The sequence below is a fragment of the Oenanthe melanoleuca genome, chromosome 26, assembly GCF_029582105.1.
Source record: "Oenanthe melanoleuca isolate GR-GAL-2019-014 chromosome 26, OMel1.0, whole genome shotgun sequence".
NCBI classification, from domain to species: Eukaryota; Metazoa; Chordata; class Aves; order Passeriformes; family Muscicapidae; genus Oenanthe; species Oenanthe melanoleuca.
The window spans coordinates 1631644-1650902 of NC_079359.1; the positions used below are offsets into that span (position 1 = coordinate 1631644).

The 19259-nt window shown below is 53.5% G+C and overlaps 1 protein-coding gene across 5 annotated transcripts in view; it reads right to left on the reverse strand.

Annotated features, from left to right (window-relative positions):
* The window catches only part of PLXNA2 (plexin A2), a 160012-nt gene that overhangs the window by 87174 nt on the left and 53579 nt on the right, over nt 1-19259 (reverse strand). For all 5 annotated transcript variants that reach the window (XR_008842366.1, XR_008842365.1, XM_056511326.1 and 2 more), the window contains exon 4: nt 9921-10055. Coding sequence is in view for 3 of the 5 variants with exons in the window: in XM_056511326.1 (XP_056367301.1) it covers nt 9921-10055 (135 nt within the window). In the remaining 2 variants the exon portion in view is untranslated. The remainder of the gene's footprint in view (nt 1-9920; nt 10056-19259) is intronic.

Sequence of the window (19259 nt, forward strand, 5' to 3'; positions counted from 1 at the left end):
GGCCAGGATTGCTGCTCCCCCTCTCTGCCTGGCCCCAGCACTCTTGGCAGGGCCCTGGGCAGGGCTGGGGCAGCCCCTGGTGCAGGGGGAGCAGCCAGTGTTTAGTCTGCTGGCACATTCCTGCTCACTGCTCAAATAAATAGAGGATTATTGATGGAGACACCTCCCCTCCCCTGCACCAGCCAGAAATGCCACAGTTATCAAGTGGGGACAGTGCAGGGATGGGGATGGAGGGGATGGAGGGGTTTTGTGTTGAGAAAAGCAGGATCTGCAGCAGGTTTGGTGCTCAGGATTCCCATGTGGGATGCTGAATGTGCTTTCCAGGAACATCCCAGAGAAATCCACGTACCTCCCTCCAGACCCACGCTCCAGAAAACGTCAACATTTTTTGCCACAGTGGGAAATATTTTTCCAGAGGAGGAGGAGGGAGAGCAGGAACAAACCTCACAAAAAGTTGGGGTTTTTTTTCTGCTTTTACAACCAGCCTTAACTTTTATATTTACTCCCAGCTTGCAAGACCATTCCAGCCACTTTTCCTGGGGCACATCCATCATTTTCTGTCTGGAACCTGCAGGAGCTTCCACCTCATCTGGGGGAGTTTGTCAGAACCTTCAGGGGTAAAGGAGAAAAAGGCAGAAGATGCTCAGGGTTTAAGGGTCAGGATTTGAACTCTCTTAAATCCCTCTGCCCCTTGGAGCCTCAGAGTCAGCCCAGGCAGGAGCTGAAGCATGGACAGGTCAATGCTGGGGGCTCTCAGCTGCTGCCCCAGCCACAGCCACCAGGAAAGTGCCACATTGTCCCCAGCAAAGCCTGATCCAAGGGAAGCACTGCAGGACAGAGCTGGAGCCTGGCAGAGTCACAGAGCCAGGAATGGTTTGGGTTGGGAAGGATCTTAAACCCCATCCAGAGCCAGCCCTGCCATGGCAGGGACACCCCCACTGCCCCAGGCTGCTCCAAACCCTGGCCAGCCTGGCCCTGGGCACTGCCAGGGGTGAGGGAAACTCTTCCAGGGATGGGTTCAGTCCTCAGGAAAGGATCCAGCAGGACAAACTCCTGCACACTGTCTGCACAAGCCCCACAATAATAAAGTGATACTCCACACCACAGCCCTTTTTCCATTTCACCCTTCACTGGATCATTTTATGCATCTATTCCCATTGCTAATTCAAACTAATTAAAGTATAAAATAGAATAATTTGTGCAATTTCAGAGCTCCCCTCAGCATATTGTGAGTTATGTTTCCTGGCTGTTGGTGCCCAATGTGAGCAATTCCTGGCTCAGTACCCCCCAAACTCATCTGCTGGGGAGACAAATGATTCCAGGGCCAGGGGAATGGGGGAAGAGGGGAACTTTAAAGAGCAACAGCAATCCAAATTTGCTTTTCAGTTTCAGAGCTGAGCACTGAGTGTGACATTTCAGCTCTCTCCCTCAAAGCCCTTTTCCCTCCTGGGAACACAGCTCTCTCCTTTCACTGCTGGTGAGGAAACCTGGCTCTGTCTGTCCATCCAGACAGGAAATCCTGCAGCACCCCAAACCCAGCCTCAAACATCTGCATCACCCACAGGGCTGGGAGAGTGGAAGGTGTCCCTGTCCATGGCAGGGGCTGGATGAGCTTTAAGGTCCTTTCCAAGCCCAAAAATTCTGGGAATCCATGGACTCAGCTTCTTTCAGGATGGAGCATCAGATCCATCAGATGGTGGTGGCAGCAGATCTGGAGGGACATCAGAGCTGCCCCCAGCTCCTGAGGATGCCACAGGCCCCTTTGCAAACCCTGCAGCACTGGGGAGCTGTGGATGTGCACAAGGGAAATTCTGGAAATGCTTCAGGACCGTGCTGGCTCGCCTGGAAGTGAAACAATGGATCTGTGGAAGAGGAGGAACTGGGAAGGGAAGCAAACAACGAGGCAAACACGTGGGAACCCTGTGGCTGTGACTGGCAGGGGAAGAAACAGCCCTAATACAAAGAAAAACCAAAGCAAAACAAACAAACTGCAGGCAAAGGCAGCCAGCACTTGAAAGGAGCGAGCACATGAGCAATGTGTGAAACATAACTCATGTAGGAAAAACAAACCCCTGACCCCAGGCTCACACCCAAAGCTCATTCCTCAAGGATTCCTTACCTCAAAGGCTTCTGCCCTGAGCTGCCCACATTTATTTGGAGCCTGGACAGAGATCCCAGTGGCTGGGGGAGGTGCTGGGACCAGCAGGGCCAGGGCTCTGCAGGCTGACAAATGTGCTGGCAGCAGGAGAGCAGAGCTGCCAGCAGGTTGTCCCACCTGGCTGGGCTGCAGCTTTTTTTGGTCAATTGATGTTAATTATCACATCCTCCTTGTCAGGGAGCTATTGTTAATGATCTCAGACAAGTTTTTTAGCGCGATTTCTTAATTATTGCTAACTGACCGCGGGGAGGGAAGGGGAAAAGGAATTTTGGGAGGCTGGAGGAGGAGCAGTGGTGGGGAAGAGGAGCACAGCCCTTCCTCCCGGGGATCCTGGCCCCATCCCCAGCTCCTGTCTGTCCCAGCCCGTGGGCACAGGGTGAGCAGCTGCAGCAGCCCACGGGAGGCAGGATTTTGGATGCCTCTGGTGGGATTCAGCCCAGCCCTTTTCCCTGTGCCACTGTTCAGAGTTTGCTGAGATTATGTCCAGCTAACTGGCTGTTCAACTAGCAGATAATGTAGTTAAAATTTTAATCAGTTCATTTTTTCCCTCTTGATGACTCCAGACCCTTTTATCCACATCTCTTGCATTTTTTATCATGTTTTCTCAGTTCTTTTCAGGACACCATCAGTATTTACAGCCCTGCTGCTCCAGGACTGATGGGCTCCCCTGGTTTTCTCAGCCCTCACTCCAATCCCAACCTCTCCTAAATCATCTGGGCAGCTCCTGTCTGCCTCCCCCTCACCCAGCATCCAGAAAGTTCAGTCCAGAGCTAAGCAGTTTTCACAGGACTGAAACTTCTCGGGGTTAGAGGACAGGGGAATGCACAACAAATTATCCCTGGAGAGCTGCAACTCCTGCCACAGGGGCACTTGCAAAACAAATATTTCACTGCTCCTAGAGCAGGCTAAAAGACAATTTCTTTACCTAAAACCACAGCGATGGATGTGGAGAGGGAGGGGGGGTGGAATTTATTCTGTGGAAAAGCAACAGGTGTGGGAAGAAATCAGGAGCTGTGGCTGCCCCATCCCTGAGAGCTCAGAGCAGCTTGGATGGAGCTGGGGTGCAATGAGATGAGATTTAAGGTCCCTCCCAACCCAAACCATCCTGGGGTTCTCTGATTCTACCACAGAACACAAAACTGGCCCTCCAGAGCCCAGCTTCTCCCACAGTGGGCACACCCAGCACTCCCCGAGGAGCAGAGGATGCCCCAGGGCTCTGCTGTGGTCACTGGAATTCACTGCCCGGCTCCGGGCTCTGCTCTCTCCGGGGGATGCTGAGGCTGCTCTGCCACATTCCTGGTAAAAGCAGAGGGAAATCATCCCCCCGTGGCTGAATTAACCACGGAGTGACCCCGGCTGGGCTGGGAGCAGCAGCTCCTGAGCCTCTGAGAGGTGCAGGAATTGTGGGGAATGTTTGTGGGACGGGAATTTGATGCAGGAATTGTAGAGGATGTTCATAGCAGGTAAATTTTGGTGCAGGAATTGTGGAGGATGTTTATGGGAGATGAATTTTGATGCAGAAATTGTGCAGGATGTTTATGAGAAGTGAATTTGATGCAGGATTTGTAGAGGATGTTCATAGCAGGTAAATTTTGGTGCAGGAATTGAAGAGGATGTTTATGGAGGGTGAATTTTGGTGCAGGAGTTCTGGAGAATATTTACAGGAACTGAATTTTGGTGCAGGAATTGTGGATGATGTTTATGGGAGGGGAATTTTGGTGCAGGAATTGTGGAGGATGTTTATGAGAAATGAATTTTGATGCAGGAATTGTGGATGATGTTGATGGGAGAGGAATTTTGGTGCAGGAATTGTGGAGGATGTTTATGAGAAATGAATTTTGATGCAGGAATTGTGGAGGATGTTTATGGGAGATGAATTTTGGTGCAGGAATTGTGGAGGATGTTTATGGGAGATGAATTTTGGTGCAGGAATTGTGGAGGATGTTTATGGGAAGTGAATTTTGGTGCAGGAGTTCTGGAGGATGTTTACAGGAACTGAATTTCGGTGCAGGAATTGTGCAGGATGTTTATGAGAAGTGAATTTGGTGCAGGAATTGTAGAGGATATTCATAGCAGGTAAATTTTGGTGCAGGAATTGTGGAGGATGTTTATGGGAGATGAATTTTGATGCAGGAATTGTGCAGGATGTTTATGAGAAGTGAATTTGGTGCAGGAATTGTAGAGGATGTTCATAGCAGGTAAATTTTGGTGCAGGAATTGTGGATGATGTTTATGGTGGGTGAATTTTGGTGCAGGAATTATGGAGGGTGTTTATGGGAGGGGAATTTTGCACTCACAGCACCCTGGGCAGGTGCCTGCTGAGGAAGCTGCTGCTTTTCCCCCTTTTACCTCACCCAGGGGTTTTTACATGAGGAGCAAAAAACAGCTGAGGGATCATGAGCTGGGCAAAGAGAGGGAAATAAGAAGGGAACAGGGTGGTGGCACGGCTGTTTTCGGGCAGGGAAGGGGGAGTGAGGGCAGAGGGAGAGCAGCACCTGCTCAGCACCAGCTCCTCTGGCCCTGCAGCAGCCCCTGGGATGTTTTCATCCCCACTGACACGAGGATTTTCCTCCCAGCCAGCATTTCCTGCAAGCATTTCGATCCTGCTGATTTAAATTCCACGTCTGCAGCCCTTGATTAGGTGGTGAAATCTTTTGGAGCTGGCAATCCCTGCCCCGGGTTTGATTGAGCTCCTCTCACTGCTGGCTTAAAAATAGCCAAATTCCTTCTTCTGTCGAGAGCTGTGAAAATCTTTGGCCCCAGTTTTTTGCTGATGGTTACACAGGGTGGGCTGGGCTGGATGGGGCAGGGGGAGCCCAGCCCTGCCCCGGGGAGCAGAGGGGGCTCCTGCAGCCTTGGAGCCACCAAATCACCCTCATCAGCAGGACTGATGGAATTGGGGCTTTCAGACATTGAAAAAACCCAGACAATGAATGCTCAGGGCTGAATTACTGAGCCACTGCTCCTCAGCATCTCCAGCCTCCTCCTGCCTCAGCCCTTCCCTCTGCAAGGAAGACACAGAGAAGATTTTCTGCACGTTCAGGGGTTTGGTGTGGGCTCTGTGACAGACTCTGTGACAAAACAGGGATTTTTTAATCAGGGGGCTTTGGTGGCCCCACATTTGTCATGCATTGCCATTAACCCCTCACCTGCTGTTGAGCAGCCCTGGGGGCACCCCCACGTCTCACCCGTGACCAGTGGAGCAGCAGCGTGACCAATTCCACATCAATGTTTTATTTTTTAAATATAAATGGGTTGGTTTTTCTTTTAATGGGTTTTTTGTTTGTTTGTTTGTTTTTGTTTTCCTGATAGAAACTGTTAATTGAATTTGTCTGTGAGAAATGAGGCAGCTCACACTGGGCAGTGGCTGAGAAGAGCCATGGTCCCCTCACTGTGGCCGTGCTGGTCCCCCCAACACTGACCCACCACAGAGCCCACGGTGAATTTGGGGACAGGACCCAAAAACTGGGATTCTGGGCAGAGTAACTCTGGCAGACCCACTGCTATTCCCACCCTGGAGTAACAAAGCTGCTGCAATGCCACCCATCTCCATCTCCATCAACTCCATCATCTCCATCTCCATCTCCATCTCCATCTCCACCTCCATTCTCTCCATTCTCTCCATCTATCTCCATCTCCATCTCCATCTCCATCTCCATCTCCATCTCCATCTCCATCTCCATCATCTCCATCCTCTCCATCTCCATCATCTCCATCTCCACCTCCACCTCCATTCTCTCCATTCTCTCCATCTATCTCCATCTCCATCTCCATCTCCATCTCCATCCTCTCCATCATTTCCACCTCCACCCAGCTCTCCCTGAGCCCTGCTCAGCCTGTGTGCAGAAATGAGCTTTGTTTGCTCCACCAACCCTGGGAAATCAATTCCTGCTTTAAACAGGGTCAGAGCCACTTCTCTTTTCCCCTCTGAGTGTTTGAAACCAGGTGCTGTGGGAAGGGGACCTGAAAGAACTCCTAATAACCACCCTTCAACCGAGTGGTTCAAGAGCTCCCAGTGCCTGGAAGCAAAGTTTCTTTATTCCTCTCTCCCCCAGACTGGGCTGTGCAACTGTTGCTTCTGTGCTTTGTGGGAGTGAAATCAAATGTCAAATATTCTGCTTTGGAAGGAGTTGGCAGCGAGACATGAAAGGCTCAGGGAGAGCTCAAAAAAAGAGGGAGGAAAAAACTGGAGCAAAGCACAGACAGGGCTGGGACAGGAGCCAGGGGAGTGGGGAAGGGCTGTGCTGCCAGCAGAGCTCCAGATCTGAGCAGGGAGAGGCTCTTTTCCTGCATGTGGGCACAGAGCTGCTCCTGGGGCTGCCTGCGCACACGGAGGGTGGGAATGTGCCAAGGAGCCCCAGCCTTGGTAGGATCTTCCTCACAGCCCCAACCTTTATAGGATCATCCTCACAGCCCCATTCCCTCAGCCCCATCCTTTATAGGATCATCCTCACAGCCCCATCCTTTACAGGAACATCCCCACAGCCCCATTCCCTCAGCCCCATCCTTTGTAGGATCATCCTCACAGCCCCAACCTTTGTAGGAACATCCCCACTGCCCCATCCTTTATAGAAACATCCTCACAGCCCCATTACCTCAGCCCCACAGCCTCATTCCCTCAGCCCCATCCTTTGTAGGATCATCCCCCCAGTCCCATCCTTTATAGGATCATCCTCACAGCCCCATTCCCTCAGCCCCATCCTTTATAGGAACATCCCCACAGCCCCATTCCCTCGGCAGACCCCTGGGGCTGCTCCCAGATCCCATCCCCAAGCCCAGAGGAGCTCAGGAGGTGCCCCCAGCTCTGTTGGGGAGCACCTTCCCCAGCTCAGCTCCCCCAAACCCCAGCCCACACCTCAGAGCCGTGTTCTGACCCAGGCATTGGCTCTTTCTGTCTCTCCAGAATCCCAAATCCCCCTCTGGACAATCCTCCCCCACGTGACCATCCCTGCCAGGAGCAGCTGCTCTCTGTGGCATTTTGCAAGGGGCAGAATTTCAGTTTGTTCCCCATTTCCAGCCTGCAGAGGCTTTTTTTTTTTTTTTGCTGTACATTCTCAGCCCTTCTGAGGGCACCTCCCACCATTTGCAGCCTCAAATTTGCAGCCCTGGAGCTGCTGCACCTCTCTCCTCCTCTTGCTGCTGACCCCTTTTCAATCATCAGCTTCTTTTACAGAGAACCCAGGGAAAAATATATTCTTGTCTGCACTTTGCTGAACTATCACATTGGCAGGATGGGGGCACTGGGGTCACAGGAGCTGACAGGATCCATATGCATGGATGCTGGGATTTTGGGAGCCAGAGCACGAATTGCTGCAAGGGCAACAGGCAAATCCTGAGGCAAATCCTGCAAGGAATGAGAGGCAGCAGCCCCCAACTCCTGGAGTCTCCCCAAGGCAGAGCTGTGGCTGAAAATGGAATTAATGTTCCAGGAATATTCTATTATTTGCTAATTCTCTTCACATCTTTTTGTTTCACAATTAAGCAAATTAGTGCTTTGATGAATATTAAGACGCTGTTGCCTCATAAAAGATGAGTTAGAGGCATTCCCCCTGGATTCTGCTCCTAATGAAAACAGTTCCTCAACTGTTTGAGACCCACACTGGGTCGTTTCCTCCCTGGTGGGAGCACGGGCAGCACGTGGCTCCTGCACAAAGTGACCAAGCATTAACATTTGAATAAAATAATTCAATTGCAAAGTTTGCACAGATCCTCATTATTGCCATCTAATCCCAGCCCAAGCTGCGATGGGATCTGGAATTTGTGGCTGCTGGTGGAAGTGTCTGTCCCTGAGAGGCTCTAACAAGCACAAAATGTCTTCCTCAGCCTCAGGGGTTCACTCACTCCAGGCTTTTAGCAGGGACAAGACTTTGCCCTCCTCTGAAACATTTCTTCCCTGCTTTTAAATGACTTTGTAACCAAGGAATGGATTTCCCAATTTTTTCTTTTCTTGCTGTAGGTCAGAAAAACAGCCCTGGGAGGAGCTGGGAGCTCCCAGTGCAAGGTGCAAGGAGAGCTGCTCTCTACCTCCATCAGAACATCCCTGATGACACCAGCTCCTCCTGCAGCATCTCAGGGGGGAGGGCAGCTGGAAAGCTGCAGTGCCCAGGGGCTCACTGCACACAGAACAATTTAACAGCACCCAGGCACCTCCAGGTGCAGCCCCTCTCCTGCCTCCAGCCCCCAGAGGCACCAGCCCCATTAACCTGAACCCCCAGTTGTGAGGAACAGCCAAAAAAACTCTCAGCAGGGCCAGTGAGCCTGGAAATCTGAGTGCTGGGGGCTCTGTGTGGTTCTGAGCCTCAGAGAGGAACAGAAGGGCCCAGATTATTATTGGCATCGTTGTGGCTCCCCCAGCACCAGCCTCCCGTGGACTGCCAGCCATCAATTCCCACCATTATCACTTGGGCTGTGCTTTTTTGGGGTGGGCACCACCCCAGGGCACGAGCAGAGCTGGCACAGAGCAGAGCCACGGTTAATGGGGCTTGGTCCCCTCTCTGTGCAGCAGCAGCACTCACTGGCAGCCCCTTCAAACACGCTGTGAATAACTGAACAAAGAAATGCAGAGAGAATCAAGCCACCATCAATTCAGCCATTCCAGGGAGAATCTGGTCCCAGAAAGGGCAGCCAGGCCTTGGCAGGGGCTGCCCAGGGAGGTGTGGAGTGCCCAGCCCTGGAGGTGTCCAGGGAATGCTGGATGTGGCACTCAGTGCTCTGGGCTGGGGATGTGTGGGAGTCCAAAGTATTCCTCTGGCTTCCCTGGAAGGTTTAAGACCCCCCTGGTGGGGTCCCCAAAGACCCTCGAATGAGACCCAGGTGTCTCAAGGGCTGGATTTAGCTCCTTGGAACAATTTGCCCACATTGAGAGAAGAAATGCAAGCCGCAAAAATAAATAGAGTGTAAATTAGACTGTTAGAATGTAGAATTGCAGATTTCTAGAATGTTTGTGATAAGGGACACGTGGCCAAGATGGAGAATTGAGGGTGTGGATACCTCTTCCTCCTTCTTCTCCGTGTCATCCATACTGAGTGACACGCTGGCACTTTTAGATTGGATGAGGACAGAGCTGCACCATGTAACAAGATTGTATTGTATTGGGGGTCATTTGTAAATACCTAGTACGTAATTTAGACTATAAAAGATAAGTCCTGCCTCTGCCAGGCAGATTCTGCCCTGGACGTCTGGCGAGCAGACTGCTGTTGGCTGGACGAAGCATTCCTGAGATAAGGAAGAATAAACAACCGTGAAAACCTCTAAGAACAGCCTCCTGCAGTCTCTCATTGATGGGCATTGGAAAGAGCTGGGTTCCAGACCACCTGCATGTCCTCCAGAGGTGATCTCAGGGCTAAGGAGACACCTCGGGATGTGACATCTGGCGTCCCTGGGTGGGCTCGAACCACCAACCTTTCGGTTAACAGCTGGGGATTGGGCATGGGATGGAATTGATGGCCCTGGAGGGGCTTTGCAGCCTCAGGGATTCAGGGATTCTGAGCTCAAGGATGCTCCAGACAAACCAGGGCAGGCCCGCCCTGGGATCCCTGCTCAGGCTCAGCAGCGAGGCAGGAGCAGCTCAGAGCCCCAGAGCAGCTCAGTTCCCATCCCTGCCAGCCAGGAACGAGCAGCTACAACCCTCCCCAAGCACTGGTGCCAATCTCTGCTCAGGGGCAGAAAAACCCGAGCTGCTCCCGGCGCTCCAGCCTCTTGTCCCCATCCCGGCGGCGCGGGGCTGAGCTGTGTGCGCTGCAGGGAGGGAGCAGGCACTCACCTGGCGCTCGGACATGACGTACAGGTACTTGTGGTCGATGGAGAAGGCCATGTCCCGCAGCACCGGGCTCCCGTCCTTGAACACCGACACCACCTCGTACTGGATCCCGCCCTGGGGGGGGCCATCGGCCCGGATCTGCGGGGAGAAACAGCGTCAGGGGGTCTCACAGCGGCCAAATTCCTGCTTTGCTCTGGGGGATGATGGGGAGAGAGGAGAAGGAGAAAGCAGGAAAAGGAATTAATTCAAAAATCTCGGCTCCAAGCTGGGGACAGAGCAGAGGCAGCGTGGGAGCAGGAGCTGGAGCAAAGGTTCTGTCCCCACTGGAGCCAATGTGGTTTTGCCAGACCAGGAGAAATAATGAGAGAGTTTTGTGGTTGCAAGGAGAGCACAGAGACCGCCAGTGAGCTGTGGTTGACCATCCCAGAGGAGGGCAAATTGTAAACTTTTAAGATTCTCTCTAAAATAAGCCTGAAAGGAGACCACAAAACTCTACAGCCAACAGCAAAGCCGAGACACTGCAGAGGTATTTTTTAATTCTCTAGACACCTATAGAATGACACTTGGACAATCTCCATCACCTCTTCCTGCCACGGAATCCTCCCGAAGCTTCATCCCTGTAAAAACCTGGAGATGCTGCAGCCACTTTCCTGTGTACAGGATTCAGTGAGGCAAAGCCAGCCCAGCCCGTTCTGCTGAGCACCACATGCTCCGTTCAGTTCGGGCTCTGAGCCCCCTCCATTCCTCCATCCCTCCATCCCTCCATCCCTCCATCCATCCCTCCACCCCTCCAAAACAGGATTTTTTCCCTCAGGAAAACCTGCCCGGGCTGTGCCAAGCGCCATCCCTTCCAGCAGCCTTCTCTTCCCAAAGTGAATAATTGATGTTCTCCGGGGCTGTGCGAGGGGAAGGGGGGAGGATAAACAAACTTTACATTGTCCTTCCCACCGGGATTTGTGTGTTTGGAGAGGCGCTGGATGGCAACGAGGTGTGTGCGGGGCTGGGAGAGCCAGGGGCTGGCGGCGACAGCGCTGCTGGGCCAGGGAGCCGGGAATTGTCGGGAATTATCGGGAATGTGCCAGGAATTGCCGGGATGTGCCTGGATGTGCCGGGAATGTGCCGGGAATTGTCGGGATGTGCCTGGATGTGCCGGGAATTGCAGGGAACTATCAGGAATTGCAGGGAATTACCGGGAATGTGCCGGGAATTACCGGGATGTGCCTGGATGTGCTGGGAATTGCTGTCGTGTGCCGGGAATTGCCGGGAATTTCAAGGAATTATCTGGAATTGCTGTGATGTGCCGGGAATGTGCCGGGATGCGCCCGCTGCCCACCCAGGAGAGGGAACACGGTCCTGGAAAAGCCCTGATGCCAGAGATGCCAAAGCTCTGATCCCAGAGATGCCAGAGCTCTGATCCCAAAGATGCCAAAGCTCTGATCCCAGAGATACCAAAGCTCTGATCCCAAAGATGCCAAAGTTCTGATCCCAAAGATGTCAAAGCTCTGATCCCAGAGATGTCAAAGCTCTGATCCCAAAAATGTCAAAGCTCTGATCCCAGAGATGCCAAAGCTCTGATCCCAAAGATACCAAAGCTCTGATCCCAAAGATGCCAAAGTTCTGATCCCAAAGATGTCAAAGCTCTGATCCCAGAGATACCAAAGCTCTGATCCCAAAGATGCCAAAGTTCTGATCCCAGAGGTGTCAAAGCTCTGATCCCAGAGATGCTGAAGCTCTGATCCCAGAGATGCCAAAGCTCTGATCCCAGAGATGCCAAAGTTCTGATCCCAAAGATGCCAAAGCTCTGATCCCAAAAATGTCAAAGCTCTGATCCCAGAGATGCCAAAGCTCTGATCCCAAAGATGCCAAAGCTCTGATCCCAAAAATGTCAAAGCTTTGATCCCAAAGATGCCAAAGCTCTGATCCCAGAGATGCCAAAGCTCTGATCCCAAAGATGCCAAAGCTCTGATCCCAAAAATGTCAAAGCTCTGATCCCAGAGATGCCAAATCTCTGATCCCAAAGATTCCTCGGCTCCAGCCACATGCCTGTGCTGCCCCAGCCCTTTTTGTGCCCCACTACTTCCTTCCCAAAGAGCAGGGAAACTTGAAGCCTAAACCTTTGGGAGAGGCAGGATGGAGCACATGGTCCATGTCCCCATGAAGACAGCAGGTTGTTCAGCATCTTATGAGGTAGCTGAGGAAGGAGCCACCCCAGCTGGAAATACCAGGAGATCTGGGCACTGCCAGAGCAGAGACTCCCCTGCACCCTGCCCTCAGCAAATCCTCCCCTTGGGAAGGGCCCCAGTGCCTCCTGCCGTGCATAGACATCTTGGGTACACACAAACACATTCATTTTCTCTATTTCTCCTTTTCCCTTCACTTCCTGAGTGTCCAGGGCTATTAAAGAAGATCAGGTGGGAATGTCAGTGCTCTGTTGAACACCCACAGTCAGGCACAGGAGCCTCTGGCAGGGTTAAGCTGCCAGCCCAAGCCTGCCTCAAAAGCCCTGAATTTTCAGAAAGCAAAATCCCCCAAAAGGCAGAAGGTCAAATCCTGCTTTAATCCCACCTGTGAGAATTAGGATCATCACAGCCCCCTGTGAAATACCAAGAATTAGAGGCAGATTCACACCAGTATGAGCCCAGTGCCTTACTGGGTGCTGCCACCTGAGTCACAGGGGACAGAGGGACAAAAACCACCTGAGGAAGAAGCAGCAGGAGCACGGGGCTGTCAGGGATCCACAGCCACCCCCATGCAAACCCCTGATTAATGGCCAGACTGGAATGGGAGCCCCGACATGAAGGATCAGCAGCCTTTGTGAAAAACAACTGTTTTGCAGAGCTCCCTCAGGGCACCGGCAGCTCGTTAAATCGAGCTTCTTTCGAGTAATGAGGTCAGACAGGGCTAATAAAGAGAGATACCACTGGACAAGCCTGGTGCAGACCGATTCCAACTGGGAATTGCAGCTCTGGGCTGGAGACGGCGCCGAGAGCCCCATGGCTCCTCCAGCCCGGACAGGGGCTTGGAGCTGTGCCTGGAGTGGGAGTTTTGGGGCACAGCACGAGGTGCTGGGTGCTGCCTGCACCCCCTGCCCCCACACAGGCCAGGGAGCTGCCCTGGGGCTCTGTCACAGTGGGGTGGCTCAGGGCACAGGGCACAGCAGAGCCCGCTGCCCCCTTCCCTGGGTGGGTGTGGGACCCCCCAGAGCCCCGTGCCCACAGCCCAGGGCCGGGGGCACCCACTGGCACCAGGATGCTCCACTGCATCCCTGCTCAGGGCTCGGTCTCCATGGCAACAAATGATGATGTCAGAGAAGAGCGATGATTCCTGTGGACGAGGAAGAAGAAAGGGATCATCTCACACAGCAGGAAGCCTCTTGTTGACGTTTGGAGAGGGAAATAACTCCTCTGCCTCGTGGATGGGTGCCCTCCTGGGGCCAGACAACTCCTGAGCTGGCCTGCAGCAGCAGTGTGGGACCAACCCTGAACCTACAGGCTCATCCCAAATCCAAGGCTTGTCCCAAATCCTGGGCTCATTCCTGAGTCCAGGGCTCATTCCCGAGTCCAGAGCTCATCCTGAATCCAGGGCTCATCCCAAATCCAGGGCTCATCCCAAATCCAGGGCTCATCCCAAATCCAGGACTCATCCCAAATCCAGGACTCATCCCAAATCCAGGGCTCATCCCAAATCCAGGGTTCATTCCCAAATCCAGGGTTCATTCCCAAATCCAGGACTCATCCCAAATCCAGGACTCATCCCAAATCCAGGGCTCATTCCCAAATCCAGGACTCATCCCAAATCCAGGGCTCATCCCAAATCCAGGGTTCATTCCCAAATCCAGGGTTCATTCCCAAATCCAAGGTTCATTCCCAAATCCAGGGCTCATCCCAAATCCAGGGCTCACCCTGGTGATGGGGGAGAGGGGGGCAGAGGGATGGGGCTGGGCTCCGCTGGTCCTGCTTGGTTCTGTCCCCTCTGCCTCCCTGTGTTCCCTCTCCTGACAGGATGGCAGGGCAGGGAAGGGTTCAGGAGAGGGCACAGGGGGAATCAGGGTGGGGAGAGGGACAGCAGAGCCCAGCAGGGCACGGCTCAGGCTGCCCCGCACGAGGAGCTGCCAGGGCCAGATCCAGCCCTCCCCTCCAGCTGGGTGCTTACAAATCGCTCCTGAGAAGTGCCTAAGGACATAATCTGCAAATCCAGACTCATCCCTGGCTCGCAGGGCCGTGGGCAGCCCCTCGTGGAGGAGCAGGATGTGCTGTGTGCAGGAGCTGAGGGCTCACACTGAGCTCTCTAATACCCCACAGAGCAGCTGCAGGCTAAGCTGGGCTTTATCAGCAGAGATTAGCACAACAGCACATTGTGCCAGGGGATGTGGCCGTGTAGGAGCCGCTCAAGGATCTAATCTGACATGGAGCTGCACCACACCTCTGGCAGGAAAGTTCCCCCAGGTGCTGTGCCCACTGCATCCCCTTCCAGTCCCTCCCTGCAGGCTCCCATTAGAAGACATCGAATCTCTTTGTAGGAACTTTCCATGATTAAATTACCTGTCTGTTTTCATTAGGGGTGTTTCCACCGGGCTGACTCATGATGGAATTCCTGCTGCCAGGAAAAACAGCTGAATAAGTCCCTGCGTGAGGGGACTGATTCCCCACCCTGCATCCTGCAGCAAGGCCACCCATTAACTCAGAGCTGCAGCTTCTCCCCACGTCTGCAGGTGCCTGGTGGGTCCCAAAGCACTTTGGAAGAGCCAGGGGGGCAGTGGAGGGGCTCCTGAGAGGATTCCCAGGGCCAGGAGCAGCAGGCACTGCCTCAACTTGCTTCTTGTTGTAATGAAGTGAAAAGCTGGGCCTGTGTGATACTCCTGGTCCTGCATCCTCTGACACCCACAGGAACCTCCAGGAGGGGAGAATCCACAACTGGAACTGCAAATTATCACCCCAAAAGTCGCCAAGAGCCCTTCAGGTGTGAAATTCTGGGAGTAAAGAAAGACCTCCCAGACTCCCTCTGACTTCTGGATTGGAGCCATTCCCAGATCATCACTAAACCCAGAGCAGTGTGGGGGTTTCTGAGCATCCTTCAGCCAGTCCACCCCACATCTGGGATCTGAATTTGCAAAGGCAGGTGTGCCAGGGCCCCAGGCCCAGCAGGATCCCTCACTGTGCCCCTGTCCATGGAGGAGCCCAGCCCCAGAAATCTTCCCCTGCACGTCCCTCCTGCAGGCAGGAACAGCAGGAATGGGCTGGGCTCTGCCTGGGAAGTCTCCCCCTTGGAATCCCAGTGAAATAGTAATCCCATTAAGGATCTTTCCTTTAAATCATAGATGTGTCCAGGAGAAAGTTAATGACAAACCTTACATGCACGTTCAATTCAAATCAGCATATCCAATTAACTTCATTACCTGCAGGCTCCCTCATCTCCCAGTCTCTTTCTCTCCTGTCACATTTTCTTTATGCATTTCTCCCAGATGAGGCCAGAATGGATCTGTCACAGTGGGCATCACCTCTGTCTCTGTCCCAAAGCCTTGGATGGGTTCCCTGCAGGAGCTCAGCACTGTCAGGAGATGCTGGGAGCAGAGCAGCTCTGGAGACCAGCTCTGCTCCCTGGGGGAGGAGAAAATCCATCCTTCCCCAAACCACACCGCCCAACTAAGCATTAAACACTCCCACTGATCACTGCTGGGGCTGCCCTTGCTCCCCTCTCCCTTTCCCACGGGATTAAACTTGGCTCAGCCAGCTCCTCCCTCCCAGGATGTGCAGAGTGTCCTGGCTGTGCCTCCATCTGGGTTTGTCCCCTGGAGGAGGGAGCAGAGGGGAGCAGGTGTGGGGCAGTTCTGGGCACTCACAGCTGGGGCAGCACCTGGGCAGGGGGGCCAGGGGGGCTCCAGCCTCTGCCCAGCTCCCTGCCCCACATCATTTCTGCACCTGAGGCTTGGAGAACCCAGCCCTGGTGGCAGAAATGTCTCTGTGTGTCTGTTCCACACCCACTCGTGCTTCCCATCCTCTCTGCTGGGGAAATGCTAGCTCAGCCTTCAAAGGGAAGCTGCAGCTCCCCAGAGGAGCTGGGGGGCAGAGGGGGGGCTGGGCTGACTGGGGGGGCACTGGGAGCCCCCTGGGCTGGGGCTGTGTCTGCAGAGCTGCACCCACACACTGCTGGTGGTGCAGCACACACACACAAACAGACAAACAGACAAACAAACAAACCCCAATGAACTCACATCCCCAGCCCAGGGAGGGTGGCTGCTCCTCCAGGGAAGGTTTCCTGCCTCTGGCAAGTGGCTGCAGCCTGCCCAGAACTGCCAAAACTGAGACCTGAACACTCAACCTTAGCACTTCTGAGTGTGAGCTCACCTCCAGGGAGGGCCAGAGAGGTTTTGAAACACAAAGCAGATTAAAAACCACAGTTCCTTCCCTGTAAAAGCTCAAGCCACACTCAGCAGGCTGTTGCACCAAGTCAGTTCTGGGTGTCACATCCTGGAGGTGCCAAGCCAGGCTGGACAGACACACTGGGATGTGTCCCTGCCAGGGAACAAGGTGAGCTGGAAGGTCCCTGCAGCCCAAACCATTCTGTGACCCCAAGGAGCAGCTCTGGAGGGCACCCACAGTGTTGGATGTGCCAGGAGAAGAGATTCCATTAACATCTCTTCCATGAACACAGCTCTTCCCATTCCCAGGAGGAAGGAGACTGGGAGAAGGATCCCCTGCAGGATTTCTGCAGGGCAAGGAGCTGATTACTGGGGTGAAGCAGCAGCTCAGACATCCTGACAGAACAAACCCTTATGAGAAATTGCCACTGGAGAGGTTCTTTCCTTCTCCAGGCCTTTATTTCCTTGTGCCATCCTCCTGCTCCCTCCAAGCTGGTGCAGAGCTGATCCTGCAGGATGGAGCAGGGAGGATGGAGCAGAGGCACCATGCAGAGCCTAATCAGCAGCCCCATGCCTTTAATTTATTACTGCATGAGAGGCTCGTTTAGAACAAAGCTGCCAGTTCGAGAGATCATTCCTTGAAAAGACTTTTTATTTGAAAAGCTGTCAGCTCACACCTTGTCACAGCCCTACTTGCAGCAGCAGAACTTTAATAACATGCCACCTCATGCAAATGAGCTGCTAATTAATTAAGTAGTATTCTTCCGGGGATGGATTCATTAGAATGAAATTTGGGCTGGTGAGGTTGGATTGCTTTGGATGGTGCTTTAAATCAGCAGCATTGTCTTCTCCTGGAGGCCCAGCTCTCCCTCCCACCCAGAGGGAAGCTCCTTCCCATTCTGTGCCCCCAGGAAGGCTCTGCACACCCTGCTGCAGGAACCAACCACTGCAAGGCACAGCCCAGCCCTGAATCAGCCAAAACCAGCAGTGAGATGCAGAAAATGATGTATGAGGTGCCCAAAAGATTTTCTTCCACAGTACTGAGGAAATCCAGTGCAGGAGAGGGCTCAGTACAAAAGCAGGAGGCAGTGATTAACCTGGGGGCTCCAGGGGATGCTGAGGAGGAGCAGAGCTGCTTTCCTGTGGAGCACTTGTTGCAAAGAGAATTGCTGGGGGTCCAGGGCCAGCAGCCTTGCACCTTCCAGCAGCATCAAACACAGCCTCAGAAGGTGGGGACACTCAGGGCACAAACCCTGTGCTCTGTCATCTGTCCCCAGGGAACAGGGCTGTCCTCTCCCTCTGTTCTGCAGTAATCCCCTTTGCACCCTCCTGTCTGATTTTGGGGAGGTGTCTCTGGGCACTGGCAATCATTGTTAGCAGCACTGCTCTGCTCCAGGCTTTACATTTTGGCACAAAACCATCAAAGGGACGAAGCTGTGCCCTCCCAGAGGCAGGAACGAGGTGGGTGTTGCTGTGCTGACCCCTCTCCATCCCCCCCTGCCTCAGCCCTGCTCTGTGCAGTTCAGTGCAGCCCTGCTGGAAGGGGAGTGAATGAAAGCACAAATGAGAGAGCGGGACAGCTCCAGGAACAGGCAGAGAGGGGTTTTATTCCTGTTCTCCATGGCAGCCTGGGTTAGCTGTGCACAAACCCCGAGTCACTCCCTGCCTTTCCCCACTCCTTGCCCTCCTTGTGCCCTTTGCCCTGAGCCAGAGCTGGGCTGGGTGTTTGCAGGAACACAAAGGGACACATGAGCCAGGACAGAAACCCACAACTCCCTGAGCACATCTCGGGATGGAGGGAGGTGTGAGCAGCAACTGGGGAGTGAGATCAGCTCAAGAGGAGGAAAGCAGGGCTGAGTGCTGAGCCTCAGCCCCTGTGATGGACACAAAGCACCAGAGCAAGCCCAGGGCTGGTTATTCTGGTGTATTTAGGGCGAGGGAGGTGCCAGGTATGTGCTTGTCACAAACCATTTGCAGCTCTTGCCCAAAGCCCCTGAAATAGCCCTGCATCTGTGTTATGTGTCCACAGCTCACCTGTGCCCTTCCAGCTGAGTAATCCTGCACAGCTCCGTGCCAGGCTGGCCCTCCCCACCAACATCCTCCTCCAGCACTGCATTTCACAGCTGAAGGGATTGGTCTTGCTCAGTTTGCTTTGTTGACCTTGAGTGGCCATGTAAAATGGCATCAAAAGCCACTTAGACAAGACTGTCTAATGTGAAGTTTGCTCTAAACGAGCTTCAGTGAGTCGTGATTCTCCCCAAGGAGGGAAAAACTAAATGACTGTCAAAAATTGCCACACAAAAACCCTGTTCCTCCAAAGCCACAGCTTCCAGCTGATCAGGTGGGAGCCGCAGAGTTCCTCAGGAAATATTATTCTCTTTCCTTTTTGAAAACATCATGTAAGTAATCTGTTTCAAATGGCTTCGGTTTCCTGCCCAGCACCTCCCGGGAGTGCTGGAACACGAGCCAGACTCTGAGCTGCCCAAGGCCAAAACCCAGAAGGAAATAAGAGAATCTAAATGTTATTGTCTTTGGGGTTTATAAACCCTGCCTGGTGGTTCTGCTCTGCTCTAGGTCGGGCAGCAGCGATCAGGTGAACAAGGAGGCCGTGCATATTTTTGGTTTCACTTGTGCTTGCAGAGCCAGTCATGTGTTACTGATCAGATCTAACCTTGCTGGGGCAGAGGATGTGAGAAAATTACAGAGAGCTCAGCTCAGCTCAGCTCCAATCCTGGGAAATGAGTCTGCCCCACATCCCCAGGTCGCTGTGCCCAGCAGGACTCAGAGCTGCAGGGGGAATGGGCAGGTTTTGGTTGGGAATTGGGGCAGAGTCTCTCTGAGTGTGTCCCCAGCCTCTCCCTGGCCAGAGGCTGGGTTTGGCTGCAGGAGCTGCCCTGCAGGGAGGTCGTGTGAGGACACAGAGCCCCAGCCAAGCTGGCAGTGCCCCAGGGCTCCCCCCAGCCTGGCTGGGCACTCAGAGCAGG